The sequence below is a fragment of the Girardinichthys multiradiatus genome, chromosome 2 (assembly GCF_021462225.1).
Source record: "Girardinichthys multiradiatus isolate DD_20200921_A chromosome 2, DD_fGirMul_XY1, whole genome shotgun sequence".
Lineage (NCBI taxonomy): Eukaryota > Metazoa > Chordata > Actinopteri > Cyprinodontiformes > Goodeidae > Girardinichthys > Girardinichthys multiradiatus.
In genome coordinates, this window is record NC_061795.1 from 11,772,626 (window position 1) to 11,792,375 (window position 19,750).

Consider the following 19,750-nt stretch of genomic DNA (forward strand, 5'->3'; position numbering starts at 1 on the left):
TGTGATTGGAAGGAATGGCCTCCACTATTTGAGTGATGTTTTGTTACTGGACTTCTGTGCCAGTCAGGAATTATCCATAACAAAAACCATGTTAAAGATGAGGGTGTTAATTAGTGCAAGCATTGCTTCACCAACATCATTTAAAGTGGGGTTGGGGAGCTACTGAACCCCAGGATCAGGAGGAGCAGTGTGGTTTTCATTCTGGCTGTGGATCACTGGACCAGCTCTACACCCTTTACCGGGTGCTCAAGGGTTCATGGGAGTTTGCATGACTGGTCCGCATTTGTTTTGTGGACCTTAAGAAGGCATTTGACCGTGTCCCTCATGGTGCCCTGTGGGAAAACGCTCCAGGAGTACAGAGTCAGGGGCCCTTTATTAGGGGCCATAAGGTATCTGTACAAGTGGAGCAGGAGTTTGAGACCAGTGGATTTTGTCTCTCCTTTTTGCAGATGACGTGGTCTTTCTGTCCCCCTCTAGCCAAGACCTACAGCATGCGCTGAGTGCAAAGCAGTGATGTGAGCCTCAGCTTCTCCAAGTCAGAAGCAATGGTTCTCCACTGGAAAAGGGTGGTTTGCCCTCTACAGGTTGGATGGGAGTTCCTGCCTCAAGTGAAGGAGTTTAAGTATCAGGGTCTTGTTCACGAGTGAGGAGAGAATGGAGCAAGAGATCCACTGATGGATTAGTGCAGCCGGCACTGCAATGCATTGTGGTGAAGAGTGGGCTGAGTCGAAAGGCGGAGCTCTCGAATTACCATCGGTCTACGTTCCTACCTACATTATACTATATGTACACCATGGCACAGAAAAGATAGTTAGCAATAATTTGAGGAAGCTTTAGACAAACAGGAAAATTAAACTGGACATTACTCAAATATTTATGAAAGTACGAAACTGATCCTTGTCAGGGTGGTTGCCAATGCCCTGACAATAACACTGAAGATAATGCAAAAATTTCCGATAGATGCTGCTTGTGTTCTCCATGTGGCAGCAGTCTCCTGTGTTACACGACAGAATTAGGTTTCTTCTAAAGAAAACATCCAGGCCTGGCTAAAGTCTCCCAAAGCTTTGTTGGTGAATATGTTAGTCTCATGAAACCTAGAACTTCGGGCCGCCTTTCCACAATGTGTGTTTGGCACAAAAATAACACTATTACCATACGAACACCATACCAAGAGTAAAAAATGGTGGTGGCAGCATCATGCCCTGGGGTTACATTCCTTCAGATGGACCTGAGTGTTTTTCTCTAGGCTCCAAATAATAGTAAGTCTTGGTCCAAAAGCCTTAGGTATCACCTTGAAAGCTGAGGCGAAGATGGTTATATTTTTCAGCATCACAGGGAATCCAACTACACATCAACATCATTAAAACAATGAGTTCACCAGAGGAGAGCTTAATTTTTGGAATGGCATTGAGTCCAGAATTTTTATTTATTCTGTGGACTCACCCGCTGAGGGTTGTGGACAAGAGATGTCTATCAGACTGGGAGAACAGTATCTTTTGCAAGACAGTGTTGTTAATTTTGGTAAAGTCAAGATGTATGATGCTCATAGACTCATACAAAGAAAACTGAGTGCTGAAATTAAAATAAAAATTGCTTTAACAAAATATAGGTTTAAGCCTGGGGACACAAGGAAATGTAACCTTTCTTATTTTAGACTTTTTGTTTTACCAGATTTGTTTGGTTTACAATTGAATTGCACAGGATGAATGTAGAAAAAGTTTTAAAATGATCTGCCATTGTCTCATTTTTTACATCACAAAAATGTTGCATTTTCACAAGGGGACTTATGCTGACAATGTAATATTTTAAAATGTATATATCTTTTAATCATGAAGTATGTTGTTATGTTTGCTTTTTAGTAAATGCTTCCAATTATTCATCTTGAAAAAATATTCCAACAGTGAAAATACTTACAGTTGTGGCTGTATTTACTAACCCAGATTATATCCATTCAGTTCCAATGTGCCCCTGTGCCTTCTTTTTTATCCTTTGAGTATGTTTTTGAAGTCTTTCATTACAGTTACCCACCTGCCCTCTTTTATGTCCTCTGACCACCTCTAACAAACCTGACTAAATATTATTTGGAGGCTGCTAGTTATTTTACTTTGCTTGCTAATATCTTTAATTTGAACTTCAGTATTATACAGATAGAGGTAACTACTCATGTATTTGCAGGCATATGGAGGAGGTGGTGTTTTCCTGTGGCTGTGAGATCCGCTGGCTGCAGTTGTGGCAGCAGAGAGGAAAAGCAGGCCTTAGCAGCCAACAGTTAACCTGCTCAACTGGAGACACAGAGATACGGCTGCTGGACATGAACGTCACCAACTGTGGTACGAATAGACATTTTAGAGAATTGGTTGAAAACCGAATCAAATCAAATAAAGTTTAACTAATGCAGTTGTACGCTCCTAATCCTTTAGATTAGTTTGGTTTTTGTGTTGGGAAAAGGTATAAATATAGTAAATATTTGGAAATGAGAAATCATTTTAAATAATGCACAACTCTTTTAAACATTTGTGGATAAGGCTATAGCTAAGTTTCTGTTGCATAAATTTGAAAAAGGGTAAATGCTTTACAGCTTAGGTGTTTATTAACTTTTCAGTATCTCCAAACGTCTTTTTCTAACAGTGCAACCAAAGTATTTCCCACTGGAAAATCATAAATTAGTATAATTCATAACAAAGCATTTGGCTAAATGGAATTTTGTCAATTTTGTTCTATGTTTTTGTTTACTTTGCAATTAGAGATTTTCCCTTTTCCTTTGATTAGTAGTTTACTTTTGTATAGTTAATATTTGCTTTGGTCCTTGTGCTTGTGTGTTTACTTTAGATCTATTTTCTTCCCCAAGTCTGTTATTTAGTTTAGTTCTCTTTTGTTTTGTTTCTTATGGTTATTCCCCTGTTTGGTTTTATTTAGTTTTAGTTTGTCGTTTAGCATTCTTGTGCTTGTTTACTTTAGTTGTTATAAGGAATTGCTTAGATAGTCGAATTAGAACAAGACCAGAGGATGAAACAGACTCAGCACACAGGATAAGACAGTAAATGAGGTTTATTTCTACTGTAGACTTTGTTTAAGGAATCTTGAGTTGGAGTTGTCCAGAAGCCAGAGGAGGACTCAGGGGGCTTTCCGAGACTGGCTTGATCTGGGAAACATGGAAAGTAGGGTGGATGTGCATGGAAGATGGTAGTTTGAGTCTCACCGCAGATGGGTTGATGATCCTCTCGATGAGAAAAGAGCCAATGAAACAGGGGGCCAACTTTCTAGAAGTATCTTTTACTTTAATATTCCTGGTGGAAAGCCAGACTCTCTGATTGATGCGGTAGACAGGTGCAGCAGAACGGTGACGGTTAGCGTACCTCTTATTTTGTTCCAGGGTGCGTAGGAGGGTCCTCCTGGTCTGTTGCCAGATCCTACGACACCTGGAAACATAATGCTGAACATAGGGGACCAGGATGTCAGATTCAACACTGGGAAACAGCGGGGGTAGATAGCCCAGTGAAGCCTCAAAAGGGGACAAACCAGTAGCAGAGGAAGTATGTGTGTTGTGAGCATATTCGATCCATGTGAGATGTTTGCACCAAGAAGAGGGGTTGTCATTTATTACGCACCTCAAGGCAACTTCAAGTTCCTGGTTGCATCTTTCTGTCTGTTCATTAGATTGGGGGTGGTATCCAGACGAAAGACTTACGGAGGCACCAAGAGCTTTGCAAAACTCCTTCCAAACTTGCGAGATGAACTGTGGGCCTCGGTCAGAAGCAATGTCCAAAGGTATGCCATGGATGCGGAAGACGTGGAGAACCAGGAGTTGGGCAGTCTCCAATGCAGATGGAAGCTTGGGTAAAGGAACAAAATGGGCTGTTTTAGAGAATCTGTCAACAACAGTAAGGATGACTGTGTTACCGTCAGATGGTGGGAGACCAGTGATGAAATCAACAGAAATGTGGGACCAGGGGCGGCTAGGGGTGGGCAGAGGTTGAAGAAGACCAGCAGGGGGTTGATTAGTGTTCTTATTTCGAGCACATGTGGGACAAGCTGCAACAAAATCTTTAATGTTGAGGTTCATAGTCGGCCACCAGAAATACCTTTTGGTAAATGTGATCATACGAGTCACCCCAGGATGACAAGTCAATTTATTGTTGTGCACCCAATCCAGAACTTTATTGATGACAGAGTTGGGAACAAACAGCTTGCCCACTGGGCCAGTACCTGGGTCAGGTTCGGACCTCTGTGCCTCCCTGATGTCCTTTTCAATGGCCCAGGTGAGGGTGCCCACAATGCAAGAATCCGGTAGGATGGAAGCTTCAGTCTTGAATTGGTCAGAATGAGAGAACTGGCGAGAGAGAGCGTCAGGCTTAATGTTCTTGGAACCGGGTCTGTAGGAGATAGAAAAATGAAAACGAGCAAAAAACAGAGACCAACGGGCTTGTCTGGGGTTAAGTCTCTTGGCATTTTGAATGTAGGAGAGGTTCTTATGATCAGTCCAAATGAGAAAAGGGACTTCAGTACCCTCTAACCAATGCCGCCATTCCTCAAGCGCCAACTTGATGGCTAACAGTTCACGGTTGCCCACATCATAATTTTGCTCTGCTGGAGACAAGCGACGAGAAAAATAGGCACATGGATGTACCTTATCATCCAGAGGAGACCGTTGAGATAGAATAGCCCCTACTCCAATGTCAGAAGCATCAACCTCTACAATAAATTGTGCACATGGATCAGGATGGGTCAATATGGGTGCTGAAGAAAATAGAGTCTTTAATTCCCCAAATGCCTTTTCTGCCTCAGGAGTCCAATGGAACGTTTTCAGAGAGGAGGTGAGTTGAGTGAGAGGTGCAGTGACCTGACTGTAGTTCCTTATAAACCTCCTATAAAAATTTGCAAATCCCAAGAACCTTTGAAGTTGCCTGCGATCAGTTGGAGTAGGCCACTCTGCCACTGCCTTGGTTTTCCCGGGATCAGTTCTGTACCTGCCTGCCTCAAAAATAAAACCCAAAAAAGACAGATGTGACACTGAATTCGCACTTTTCGGCTTTAACAAAGAGTTGATTCTCAAAAAGCCTCTGAAGAACTGTTCTGACATGCTGGCGATGTTGTTCTATGTCCTGGGAAAAAATCAAAATGTCATCCAGATAAACGAAAACAAAAAGGTTGAGAGAGTCACGAAGAACATCATTAATAAGAGCCTGGAAAACAGCGGGTGCATTAATCAACCCGAAAGGCATAACCAAATACTCAAAATGTCCTAGGGGGGTTTTGAAAGCTGTTTTCCACTCATCACCCTCTCGGATCCAGACCAAATGGTAAGCATTGCGCAGGTCGAGTTTAGTGAAGATCTTGGCAGAATGTAATTGTTCATGTATAGAATCAATAAGTGGTAGTGGGTATTTATTTTTAATAGTGATTTGATTCAATCCTCTATAATCAATACAAGGTCTTAATGTGCCGTCCTTCTTACCCACGAAGAAGAATCCGGCGCCAACAGGGGAGGTAGACGGACGAATGATTCCAGATGCTAAATAATCCTCAATGTACTCTTTCATGACCCTTCTCTCGGGTCCGGAGAGTTTAAAGAGTTTGCTGGATGGTAGCGGAGCGCCTGGGAGGAGATCAATAGGGCAGTCATAGGGGCGATGCCGAGGTAAAGAAAGAGCCCCTTGTTTGCTAAACACAGGTGCGAGATTGTGGTATTCAGGTGGAACTTTGGACAGATCAACAGGCTCAGAAGGTTTGAGTTGTTTGATAGAGTGAGAGACAGCAGTCTTTAAGCAGTTCTGGAGACAGAGATTACTCCATCTCTCTACTCTGCCCTCCACCCAATTAATAACGGGATTATGTTTCTGCAACCAGGGAAACCCCAAAACTAATTGTGGAGAGATGGAAGAGACAACAAAGAACTCACCCCATTCATGATGGTTACCAGAGGTGATGATGTGAAGCTGAGGCACTTTAAATCTCACTTGAGACATGGTTGAGACGGTTGTCAATGCGGATCGATAGGTTGATTAATTCATCCAGTCTTTCGGGTTCATCTCTCAAAACCAACTGGTCCTTTACTTGATCTGCAAGGGAATTAACAAAAATACCCTTGAGTGCCGCTTCATCCCAACCCACCTCCTGCGCTGCCACCCGGAAGTCGATGGCGAACTCAGCTAACGCTCTCCTTCCCTGTTTGAGGGTGAGTATCTTCTTAGCCGCTGCCTCCTGTGGAGTGGTTGATCAAAGACTCTCTTGAAGTGACTGAAAAAAATGGCATAACTAAGAGACTCAACAGGGTTAGATGCCAAATAGGCGTGCGCCCAGCGCAGAGCAGATCCCTTTAGCAAGGTAACAATATAAGTAATCTTGGAGGCAGCAGTAGGGAAAAGGGAGGGGGAACGACTAATTGCTAATTCACACTGGAGAGAAAAACCACCAAAGTTATTAGGATTACCATCAAACAGTTCAGACGGACGGAAGTCAGGCTCTCGGATCCCAGAAGATAGAATTGTGGGTGGCTGAGGATTCTCTAAACGAACTGGAGGATTGGAAGAGGCAGGTGAGAGTTTGGTTATGATTTCGCTTAAAGCATGAACCATACCACCAAGTTCTGTGAGATGAGAATCCGTAGTCCTTTGTTGTTGCAGTAGCTGTTGAAGCATGGTTTCAGTAGATTGTAGGCGTTCCTTTAAGGAAGTCTGTTCATCATCTGAAATGTTCTTCGACATGTTAGATGGCTGGAACATACTATCATGAATTGCTTAGATAGTCAAATTAGAACAAGACCAGATGATGAAACAGACTCAGCACACAGGATAAGACGGTAAATGAGGTTTATTTCTACTGTAGACTTTGTTTAAGGAATCTTGAGTTGGAGTTGTCCAGAAGCCAGAGGAGGAGGAGGTAAACCCAGGAATCCAAAAAGAGAGAGAGAGTACTGGTGATGAGAATATTTACAGTGCAGTCCTTAGGAGGGAGTATTACCAGATGTTGGCAGGCAGGTAGGCAGATAGGCAGGCAGACAGGCAGATAGGCAGACAGACAGGAGTCCACATAACTGAGGTTATGTTCCAGCAAAGGTCTGTATCAGCAGCTACCTTAAGAAGCCCATGAGCTCATTAGGAGAATGTGTTGCAGCTGCAGACAATGAGCTGCCAGAACCAACCAGAAGGGGAGGAGCAGAGATCCTACAGTTGTTTCCATGTCCTTAGATTTAGTTCCTTCTAGAGTTACTATTTATGTTAGCTTATGTTTAAGTTTCTGTTCCCTGCTCCACCCAGTTAGTTTAGTGTTTGTTTCCCTTATGGTGTGTTCACACCGAACGCGGATTCTGCGGTAGGAGCGGCTGGTTTACATGTTATCCCTATGCAGAGGCGCGTTCAGGAGCAGAGCAGCGCGAGGCGCTGCGAAGGAGACGAAGGACGCGGTGCGAAAGCCGCGCCGAGCGAAGTGGGAGTGAAGCGAGAGCGGTGGACGAGATGAAAAATCTGAACTTTTTTCTAAATTCGTGTTGCGTCAACCAATCAGGGACTGGATGTGGCTGTGACGTCGGGTGAAGGACTGCAGCGGAGAAGAAGCGGTTGTCAGTGATGATGGAGGACCAGATCATAGTGGTGGTGTGCTGCAAGCCAGAGTTGTATGACTCAACTACCGTATTTTCCGCACTATAAGGCGCACTTAAAAACCATTAATTTTCTCAAAAAATGACAGTGCGCCTTGTAATCCGGAGCGCCTTATATATGGATGATTGGTTAATTGGTTGATCCATACTGGTTGTACATGGCGCTCTGTCAAAATGTTTCAGTACGACTGGTAAACTACAAAGCTGCACCGCTTGCAGCATTACGGCTACCGTAGTCAGGGCGTCGCCGAAGTAATAGCGGTAAACACCTGTACTGTGCTTACTCCTAGTCCAACACCACTTGTGTGTGTATAACGTTTGAATGTACTGTTGCAGGAATTGCCTGAACTATATGTGATTAGAAGCTCAGTGTGTGGGGTGTATGTTTCGTGTGTGTGTATGGAAGATGTTGACATTACTCCTCCGGACAGAGGTGGTGCCGTAGCTGAGAATCAAGAGTGAAGGAGTGATGTCGGTATTATTGTGTGTGTGGGGTGGGTAGAGACGGCGACCGGAGCAGCGGTGTATGAGTCTGTAAGCCCTGTGTTTTTACGTGCTGCAAAGTCATTAAAAAGAACCCCGAATCTCGTCAACAACTCAGTGTTTTGATGCTGTTTCTTCATGCTCAACTCAGCAACGTATGAGTGAGGGAGTTAACCCCGAGGAAACTAGTAACTTCGGCCCTGGAGAAAGCGTTTCCCCTGTGTCATCAGACTACGGTCAGGGGACAGAAACAGGAAAGGTTAACAGTACTAACGTTTGATTTAGTGCATCAAACTGTTTCTTTTACGTGTTTACTGAATCAGGGAAAAGTTCCCTTTCACGTTTTAACTAACGTTTGATTTCAACTTCAACTTCATAGACTCCAATGCATTCCTAACGTGCGGTTGGCTCTATTCAATAGAATTGTATGTAGAGGAGACCTTACCATGAGAGTGAATGGAGTTATCAGAACGCTGGTTTGTAGTGTATTAATAAAGTTTGACTGACTGTTTTGTTGACATTCTCTTTAGCACAGCTCCATCTAGTGGATGCATAGCGCAACCCCAGTCAAACGTTTGACTGCAGTAGCTTCTATTCTATGCGCCTTATAATCCGGTGCGCCCTATATATGAAAAAAGTTCTAAAATAGGCCATTCATTGAAGGTGCGCCTTATAATCCGGTGCGCCTTATAGTGCGGAAAATACGGTAATTAGTTTTACCGAGACAAGTACAGAAAGGACATGGCCTGGAGAAGAGTCAGTGAGGAGACTAGAGCAGGTAAAACTTTAAAATAGCATCATTGTACTATTGTCTTTTGGCTAATTTACATCGGCACGTCACTTCCTATATATCTTATATTTAGGAGATGTGGACATTAAAAATCGGTTGTTTCTTTATTGAGATGAGATTTATTTACTCACCGAAGACAGATGGACAGGCGTTCAGCAGCAAGGATTCAGCGCCGGTAGTTGGTGTCCCGGAGGCTGATTTGTCTCCCAACGCGGGACAGGAGATCTTCGAACTGGGTCCTGGATAGACGGAAGTACTGCTGAAATCGACCATCATCCAGACGCAGCTCCTGGAGTAAGTGGTGGTACTCTCCGAACTGTTCCCATCCCTGAAGAATCTCATGAACCCAGGGACGTCGACGTCGGCGGGGTTTTTTGGCTCTCCACAGGTCAAAGACTGTAATCAGGTCCGTGAAATCCATGTCCGCCATGTTCAGTTGAAACCAGCAAGCAGCAGATGGAAGCTCCTCCTATTTGATGACGTGGCGAAGCATTGCCGCTTGTTGCAATTTGGCAACGCGGAGTTCACGCGGAATGTCAAGCGGGCAAAAGCACACAAATGAAGCGAAAAATTTGCAGAATCCGCGTTCAGTGTGAACGCACCATTAGAGTTGTCTCTAGTTTAGTTTCCCCTCCTGTCTCTGTGTTTCCCAGCTCTCGTTGCCATAGAAACATATTCCCTCAGTGCCCTACACCTGGTCTTCACACCTGCCAGCAATCATCTGATCTCATTCTCTTTGTTTCACCATTCACCCCTCTGTATAAAAGCTTACTGGTTTCACTTATTCCCCGTTGGTTCCTCCTGTTATCTTCCTGTGTCTCCTGCTTAATCTCCTGGTGTAAGTCATTTGTTCATTATCTTATTGAGGAAAAGATTCCAAGGACTATGTGGCTACCAAGCTTCTGTCTGCATCCCTGTCCCAACCAACCACAAACCCTGACAAATTTCAGAACAGATTCTATTTATTTTGTGCATTATTAAGGATATTTAAAATATATTTAGGACTCCAATTACCCTCAATCCAAAAGTTTCCTTCCTACTATCCATCTATTGTCTGTACCCACTTATTCATCTGTCTTTGGATGAGAGGTGATGTACATGTGATGTGAATTTTATTAACTAAAACTTGTTAATACAAAATATAAACCACAACAATCAGAAAATGTGCACTCTTGCTAAATAAAAGCTATAAAGAAGCTAGCAAATCAGTCTTCACACTTTACAAAGTAGTCTATAGAGTACCTTGCAAAAGTATTCTTAACCCTTGATCTTTTCTACATTATGCCATGCACAGCCACAAACCTCAACATATGTTATTGGGATTTTAAGTGATAGCCCAACACAAAGTAGTGCATAACTGTAAAGTGGAAGTAAAAAGATATACGTATTTCTGTTCATCCCATTTACGTTAATAACCCGAATTAGAATCCTTTGAAGTCAGTTGGCTTGAGAAGTCATTTTGTTAGTAGTAATTTAATATAGGTATAAAAGCTGCTCTTTTGTGAAGTTCTGTGAGGTGTTTTAAATAACATTAGTGAACAAACAGCATCACAAAGACCAAGACACACAGCAGACAGTTGAGGAGGGGAAGAAAGGAGGGGAGATGTTTTAAGCAGGGTCATGCTTTAGACATCTCATAGAGCTTTGTTCAACCCATCATCTGAAATTAAAAATATTTTGGCACAACTGCAAAGCTACCAAGACATGGATGTCCACCTAAGCAATGAAAGCATTAATCAGAGAAGCAGCCGAGACGCCCGTGGTAATGTTTGAGGAGCTGCAGAGATCTACAGCTAAGGTTCGGAAAGAGGACAGCTACTTGTCATGCACTCATTGAATTTTGCCTCGATCAAAGAGTGGCAAGAAGAAACCATTATTGAAAGAAACCATAAATACTGTTAACAGGCCATGTACAGGGGTTGAACAATGAAACTGAAACACCTGGTTTTAGACCACAATAATTTGTTAGTATGGTGTAGGGCCTCCTTTTGCGGCCAATACAGCGTCAATTCGACTTGGGAATGACATATACAAGTGCTGCACAGTGGTCAGAGGGATTTTAAGCCATTCTTCTTGCAGGATAGTGGCCAGGTCACTACATGATATTTTGGGGTGCTCCTCCAAAACACCCCAAAGTGGCTCAATAATATTTAGATCTGGTGACTGTGCAGGCCATGGGAGATGTTCAACTTCACTTTCATGTTCATCAAACTAATCTTTCACCAGTCTTGGTGTGTGTATTGGTGCATTGCCATCCTGATACACGGCACCGCCTTCAGGATACAATATTTGAACCATTGGATGCACATGGTCTTCAAGAATGGTTCGGTAGTCCTTGGCAGTGACGCGCCCATCTAGCACAAGTATTGGGCCAAGGGAATGCCATGATATGGCAGCCCAAACCATCACTCTGGGCATGCAACGGTCTGGGTGGTACGCTTCTTTGGGGCTTCTCCACACCGTAACTCTCCCGGATGTGGAGAAAACAGTAAAGGTGGACTCATCAAAGAACAATACATGTTTCACATTGTCCACAGCCCAAGATTTGTGCTCCTTGCACCATTGAAACCGACATTTGGCATTGGCATGAGTGACCAAAGGTTTGGCTATAGCAGCCCGGCCGTGTATATTGACCCTGTGGAGCTCCCGACGGACAGTTCTGGTGGAAACAGGAGAGTTGAGGTGCACATTTAATTCTGCCGTGATTTGGGCAGCCGTGGTTTTCTGATTTTTGGATACAATCCGGGTTAGCACCCAAACATCCCTTTCAGACAGCTTCCTCTTGCGTCCACAGTTAATCCCGTTGGATGTGGTTCGTCCTTCTTGGTGGTATGCTGACATTACCCTGGATACCGTGGCTCTTGATACATCACAAAGACTTGCTGGCTTGGTTACAGATGCGCCAGCAAGACATGCACCAACAATTTATCCTCTTTTGAACTCTGGTATGTCACCCATAATGTTGTCTGCATTTCAATATTTTGAGCAAAACTTTGCTCTTATCCTGCTAATTGAACCTTCACACTTTGCTCTTACTAGTGCAATGTGCAATCAATGAAGACTGGCTAGCAGGCTGGTCCAATTTAGCCATGAAACCTCCCACAATAAAATGACAGGTGTTTCAGTTTCATTGTCCAACCCCTGTAGGAGACACAGCAAACAATTGCTAGATGTTACAGAAAACTAACATACTGTCAGAGCTCCAGTGAGTTTAGATCATGGGTCTCTTATTACAGTCTTTGATGGCTGCTGTGCTGCAACTTTTAGAAGTGTTCCTTGTCCAGCACACCTGAATTAAATAGCGGGGGAAACTAAACTAAACAAGGGTGAATGAAATACATAAGGAACTTTCAGGTTTTTCTTTGTAAAACATTTTCAAAACCATGTATCATTTTCAACCACTTCAAAGTCATGCATTACTTTGTGTTGGTCTATCACATGATGTTTCAATAAAATACAACGATTTTCACTTGTAAAATCACAAAATGTGAAAATGTTTAAGTGATATCAATACTTTTGCAAAGCACTGTATGATCAATACAGTAATAGCAGCCCAACTAGACAAACCTGATCAATCACTATTTTTGGTAGAAATCATATGATCACATGGCAAATAATTAACTAGTAAGTGTAATAGAGTCATAGAAAAGCAACAGAATTATATGCATGAGTCTGTGTAACTGAATAATTAAGACGTTGGTTGGAGAGGAGAAAATGTAAAAAGAAGTTCAGAACATGATGCCCGCTTGACTAAAATATTCTCTTCAATGCTTAAATTGGAAAGCAAAACTAGATAGACTTTGAAGAAAATGAAAGAATACTTTTTGAATGGATTAAAGCCATAGCCATAATGGCAAAGACTCAACCAATGATCAGCTCCAGGGTGATCTAAGAAGGTCTCAGGTTAACGGCGAGTACGGTGACAATTAGAAGATGCCTGTGCAAGCTATCTATCAACAAGAAGCCCCTGCAAATTCCCTCAAGATGCTGCTGATCTTGGTTCCATGCCAACAAAATTAAAGTTCTGGAGTGACCAGTCCAATCAGTGGACCTTAATCCCATTGAAATCTTGTGGGGACATCAGAAATGTTTCTGAGGCAAAACCAAGAAATGGAGAGGAATTGTGGAAAGTTGTTAAAACACCCTGGGCTGGAATACCTGTTCACAGGTGCCAGAAACTGGTCAACTCCATGCAACACAGATGTGAAGCAACAGTGTTTCTGCAACTAAATATTTGTTTAGTGATTCACAGGAAGGACAAATCCTAAAGAGTTTTTTAGTTTATACAGAAAAATGCAGACACTGTTATTTTATTGAACAAATTTTCTTCAATTACTGTGATGTTAAAGGATTGATACATTTTCTTCATGGTTTGATTTAGAATATAATGTGCAGTATTCCCAATGCAATGAAATAAAAACTATTCTAAGGATTCTGAGCTTTTTTTTAACACACCGAGCTTGTTTGTAAACACACTGCTATTATTTTGAATACCACTGTATATTCAGTTGCCAAAGTTGTGCTCTAATTCTGTGTAACTATTATAAAGCTATTTCAAATTTGCCTACATGTCTGATTAAAATGGTTCAGTTACCTCCTTAGTATATCATCGAGTTCTACATATTCTTTTTAATGGGAAATTTAAACTTGCAATAAGCGAGATCAAATTCCAAATTCCATATGATCAAAGTTTGATATGGTCCAGACTTAATTTAACTATTGAATTGAACTCAAGCCAGGAATTTGGTCCACCTTTTTTATCTTTTCATCCTCTTTCTATCATGCATCTGTTGTACTGGAAGAAAAACAGGTCTAAAGCATGACTGAAAACACTTTAATTCTTGTTTTTGTATTGCTAAGGTGGAATGTTATTTAACCGACTTAAAAACTGGAAAGGTTCAAATAAATTACTAAAGGACACAATTAATATAATGTCCATGTCCATGAAGGGTATCTATAAACTGCTGACCACAGCTGTGGTTTTGCAAACACATAAAAATGTGATGGCTCATTTCTATCTGTGCACCCACACAAGGCATCCTTGTTTAACCCTGATCAGGTGTTTTATCATTTCTAAACACAACCTGTGCTTCTCTGTTCCAGACCTACCAGTTGTCAGTGTCAGTCACAGCAACATTACAGTTGTTGAAGGTGATCGTGTAACAGTGATCTGCAACGCTTCTGGATTGCCAATGCCTAAGTTGGACTGGCCTGTTAAGGGTTTGCACTCCAACACTACAGAAGGGGTATGTACTATGCACCCGTTCACAGGCAGAGTATACAGTCGCAAGATCTGTGTTGTATTTTAAACTTAATTGTAACATTAGCTGGCAGTTTCTGTAGTAGATAGCCTGACTTAGCACACAGCCTTAGGGAGCTTCAGTAATGGGGTATGATGGAGGTTTTCTGTGCAGTCTCTATGGCTTCTTACCTTTAGTAATTCTTGTATTTATCATAAACAACACCTTTTGGCTCTCCAAACTGCACACACCCCTGTTAAGTATAATAATAATAATAATAATAATAATAAGAAAAATAATAATACATTTTATTTTTTCTTTCTAAACACTCAAGCTCACCTTACATAGTTTAACATAAAACCAGACATAATACTAAAATGCACAGTAAAAATAAGTACAAAATAGGATTTAAATAAGACAGTGGAGCTGCAATCACAGTGCATAGGCTACTTTAAACAGATGAGTTTTGAGTTTGGATTTGAAATGTGTCAATGAGTCTATGTTAAGATGTAAAGAATACTGTCTTGCAACCCTACTCTTTAGGCCAGACAGGCACATGTAGAACACAACCAGTACTTTTTGATATTTCTACAGCTCCTTCAGTGTTACTGCCGTACTCTTGGCAGCCACCCTGACCAGTATCAGTCCCATCTTTTAATGTTGTGTTTTAAAACGTCCAGCATTTGTCAGGTCCATGTTGTCTCTTTTATGTTTTTAGTTTTAAAGCCAGTGTAATTAAACAACTGAAAGCAAAAAATGTTTCAGGCTGTAAGCAAAATAGTGGTGACTTTCTTAACGCCACCAGGTTTCGTTGGATTATCGGTGTAGGTTATTTGCTCTTGCTTGAAACTGTTTCACCCAACTGTTATGTGATTATCATAATTCCCTGCCCTGTCTGTGAAACATATAGCTACATAAAGATGCTGGTTTTATAGATACTGTCCGAGCTACCGCACCCTGTTGGCGGACAGACGTCTCGGATCTCCTCCAAATTCTTTTCCCCAGAAGCGTCACCTCTATTTACTCTTTCACTACTTATCACTTTATCTTAAAAGGACTCTCAAACTGTTCAATACTCTCAACACTTTTATTCTAAATAAGGCAGAGGAATGGTTACAGAGATCAATGATGAAGGTTCCCATCCTTAACCCGCTCGGTGATCTAAGTGACGAAACAGCCCCGAATGAAGGTCACATATGGTTTTTATGTCTGGCACTCCCTGCAAGGGATGTACACTCCCTAAGTGTTTATCAGTAGACTATGTGTCACCATTCTGGTGTCTACCTGATAGAATGTATAATAGCAGGTGTCCGACCCGGAATCTAAGTGTGGCTGCTGGAGTCTAATCGCTCCTGTTACAGTATGTCCCGCAATCAAGCCAATGCACTAAACTTTATGTCAAAATGTAGATCACTGAGGATTATTATCCTATTCTAAGAAAAGTGATAACATTAGCATTCATACTTTATGATTCTTGTCTGTGTGTGAAAGCTCATCTATAAATAAAGTGAGCACGGCTATTCCTAGCAATACAGAAGACAGAGATGGCGTGTTTCTATAAGATGATGTGCCTGTAACATGTTTGACATGCTTTCTGATGCTTTCTGAGTAAAAACTTCATACAAAAAAAAAAAAAAAAAAAAAAAAGTTTTTCTGACAAAGAAAGGCGCCAGTCTGCTCTAAGATCTGGCTGATAATTGAATTGGCCTGTTTAAAAATACTGTTCCTGACTTTTTATCTTCAGGCCATACTTATGCTTTCAGACTGCAGCAGCATGGTTCTCTGTTCAATCTTTCTTCTTCCCTTTTATAAAATTAGTAAGAAATAACCTGCTAGATTGTCATTTCCTGTTTCACTTTTTCCACAATTTATGCTATCCCAAAATAGATTAACTTTATTTTATTCTGAAGATTTTACACACAACACCCTGTCCTGACAAAGAACATTTGTTTGAAAGGTTTGTAAATCTATTGAACAAAATCAGATGTAAATAAGTATTAATAGCCTTTTGTCTTCAGTGAGACACCGGACAGGGATGCCCACTTTCCCCCTTGTTAGTTGCTACTATTATTGAACCATTATCAGCAGCAATCAGGCAAATGAAAGATATTTAAGGCTTAAAATGCATGAATATTGAACGTCAAAGCAGTCTTTAAGTGGATGATGTATTACTTTTTCTCCAGCATTCAAAAACTTCTCTCTCTCAGGTAATTGGATTGATAATTTTTTTCTCTTAAACCTCTTTAGATGCAACAGTGACCTCTGACAGCTAATAGATGCTATATTAATGTCGTAGGTTTGATGAGTGGAACCAGAGACCTCCCGAAGTACATGCATTCCCAAACACTAATGAGACTTTTGAACTATGCGCTGATAACAATCCAAATTTCTCTATGGATTTCTCTGTGGCCCAGAGAACACAGCATCAATGATTTCCAAAAAACTATTTGAAATTTTGACTTGTCAAACACAGCACACATTTTCACTTTGCATCAGTCCATTTCAGATGAGCTTGGGCTCAGAGAAACCAGTGACGTTTCTGGGTGTTATTGATATATGGCTTTTGCTATACATGGTTAAGTTTTAACTTTAACTTTAACATGTAGCGTTGAACTGGGTTAACTGCCAGTGGTTTTCTAAAGAATTGCTAAGGCCACATGGTAATATCTATTACAGAATTATGTCACTTTTTAATGCAGTGCCTCCTGAGAGATCGAAGGACACGGGCATTTAATGTTTGTTTTTGACCTTGCAGCTTATATGAAGAGATTTTGCAAGATTCCCCAAATCCGAATTTTGATGACATTATGAACTGTAGATGATGAAATCCCTACATTTCTTGAAATTGTACGTTAAGAAACATTGTTCTTAAACTTTTGGACTATGTGCTCATCCAGCTGTTCACAAAGTGGTGAACCTTGCCCCATCCTTGCTTGTGAATGACTGAGCCTTTTTGGTATGCTCCTTTTAAACCCAATCATTACACTCACCTGTTTTCAATGAACCTGTATACCTGTGGAATGTTTCAAACAAGTGTTTTTGAGCATTCCTTTCCCAGTCCTTTGTTGCCCCAGGTCCCAGCTTTACTCTCAGAACATATACACCTGTATAACATTCACCCTGAGACGATTACATAGTGCTGTGATTCAGTCAATACTGCATGAACGGACTGAAGTACCACTGAAATGGTTGTTGTGTGCCGTGTACTAATTCTTTTTTTGTTAAGCTTTGCTCCCATTATGTACTTACCTGGGGTTTGTTGCTAATATCGACCTGCCTGTTTACTTGTTTTCTGCTGTCCCTCCAGGCTAAAGAATATAACAACAGTATTCACTCCATCAACATAACACTGGTCAATGTTAGCAGGGAGGACAACAATTTTCTGCTAACCTGCACTGCCAACAACATCGTAGGCTCAGCCAAAGCTTCTGTTCACCTAATTGTTCACTGTAAGTTTACACATATAACACAAACACAGACACTCAGATATTAGATTTAAGGATCCAACTCTGTTCGGAGTGATGTGCATGGTTGTTAGTGTTTATTGGAACTGGCTGGAGACAAAGTAAACAATTGCTATGCATCAGTGGTGTTAGAAGACAAATTGTCACATGGGATAGATTGATAAATAAGCATAGATGTTTGTATGATACATTTGTTATTAGTTAGTATGTAAAACTCACATTTGAAATAATAACTGTTACACAGTATTTTGACCAGAAAAGCTCCACATTATGTTACATCATAGAAAATGTTTAATGTCAAGTGCTATGATCCCATAAATTACCTTTGCAGCCTATTCCTGAATATAAACAACGACATTCAACTAAGCAGCGCTCGGACATATACCAGTGAAAGATTTGTTGTAAAAATCCTTTGGAAAGTAACACACTTGTTTCTAAATTGCTTTGACTGGCCGGATGTCAGATAAGTCTTTATTCTGAAGAACATGAAGTTGTTTTTCAGAACCTCTAAGTGGAAATTTGTTTTTAGCATCAATATTTCAGCTGTATCATCCTTATTAAGCAAACTGTATTTGCGACAAGTTTCGCAAGCAGAAAACAAGATTTCTTTCTCTCTTTTTAGCCTTACCATAGCTTTCAGGGCACTGCTGATTTGTAATTATTTGCCAGTATCACACATATCGAACACTGTGACCAGAACTAGAACCTTTTCAGAGCTTTTGAATATGTCGAAAGTTGCTATCTAGTAGCAAGAACTGCCATGTCCAGGGTACAAACCCTGGCAATATATTTTCTATTCAAAAGATTAAAATATTCAACATTTTTATTTATGTGCAAATAGTTAAAGTAAAATAAAGTAAGATTAAACAGTGTACCTCAAAAGCTTTCTAAGAATTAAATTTAACACTGGTCTTCTTCTATCCCTTTAGTTCCTCCCTCCATTGTGAAACTTAAGGAGCCAGAACGACGCCACGACACATGTATAGAGTTTACTGTCCAGGGTTCGCCCCATCCAAGCTTAAGATGGTTTCATCACAATGAGGTATGGCAGATTTTATTGTAACAAAGCTCTCATGCATCTTAGACCTTTAAAATTATTCTTGCTAATAATATGCACTGTGTGGAGAACCTGGGACAGACACATGGAAATTCCCAGAAATACCTCAGAATCAAGTGTGGAGTATCACTTGGGAGAGGAATGTCTTTGTTTCCTTCCTGGATCTGTTACAACCAAAATCCAGTTTTCAAATAAGTGGAAAACAGTAGTTGGATGGATAATACTGTTGCTGTATTCATCCAGTTTCATTTTTTACCTAAACAAAAGTTAAGTTTTTGGAAATATGTCTGTGGTTCTTGCTCAGGTGTCCTGTCTGATTATTTTTGTTGGTACAAACAGGAGTTACTACTGCAGAGGCGTAGGTTTAAAGAATAAACTCAAGGTATCAAAAGGTCATTGTGCTATCCTGTAGGCTTAGAACAACCAGTATGTTAAAGGTATGAAGCTAAGAATCACTTTACAACACCAGTCTTCCCAGTTGGATAGTTGTGCAGCCACACAACAAGAACAAGACATAAAAGAACAATATATTCTAAACAGATGATACTTATGAATATTCAATGCTAATGTGCCGTTTAGTTTTTGTAAACAAGGTATTTTTATTAGATCTGGTTTAAATGAACCTAATGATAGAGGTTAGTGTGTTTTATCTGACCTTTGTTTTAGAATTAGTCTTAGCTATTTAATGAGATCTCAGTACATGACCATCATCCTCTTTGAACAGGCATGGAAATTAATGCAGTTTGGTTCATTTGATGTCCTGAGTATTCACTGGTTGATTTTTTGTACAATGGCGAGGACACATTTAACAGTTCTATGGAATTTAATAAAGAAATACATTTAAGGTTTGTCGTTTTACTTGACCAATTGATAAATTGTTTTAGTTAACAGTCTCCTAATCTAGGTCTGGGCAACTTTAACTCTGCATTCTGCTGAGATATCTAATCTCAGGAAAAGTCATATATTGATCGTGGTGAAATTTTAGAACGGAGAGTGAAGAGAAAGTATTTTATCACACTGCTGTCTTTTAAATGTGTATAAATTTATTTTTCTAAGGACATTTATTTGTTTTGAAGTAAAGGCAATTTATTTATTCAAGGGGACTTGGTTTCAGGGCTA

At 40.7% G+C, this 19,750-nt stretch overlaps 1 protein-coding gene across 4 annotated transcripts in view; it reads left to right on the forward strand.

Annotated features, from left to right (window-relative positions):
* Positions 1–19,750, forward strand: part of LOC124878078 (NT-3 growth factor receptor-like) — a 112,821-nt gene that overhangs the window by 45,315 nt on the left and 47,756 nt on the right. For all 4 annotated transcript variants that reach the window (XM_047381852.1, XM_047381860.1, XM_047381869.1 and 1 more), the window contains 4 exons: positions 2,176–2,330; positions 13,974–14,116; positions 17,418–17,559; positions 18,504–18,616. In XM_047381852.1, the coding sequence (XP_047237808.1) occupies positions 2,176–2,330; positions 13,974–14,116; positions 17,418–17,559; positions 18,504–18,616 (553 nt within the window). The remainder of the gene's footprint in view (positions 1–2,175; positions 2,331–13,973; positions 14,117–17,417; positions 17,560–18,503; positions 18,617–19,750) is intronic.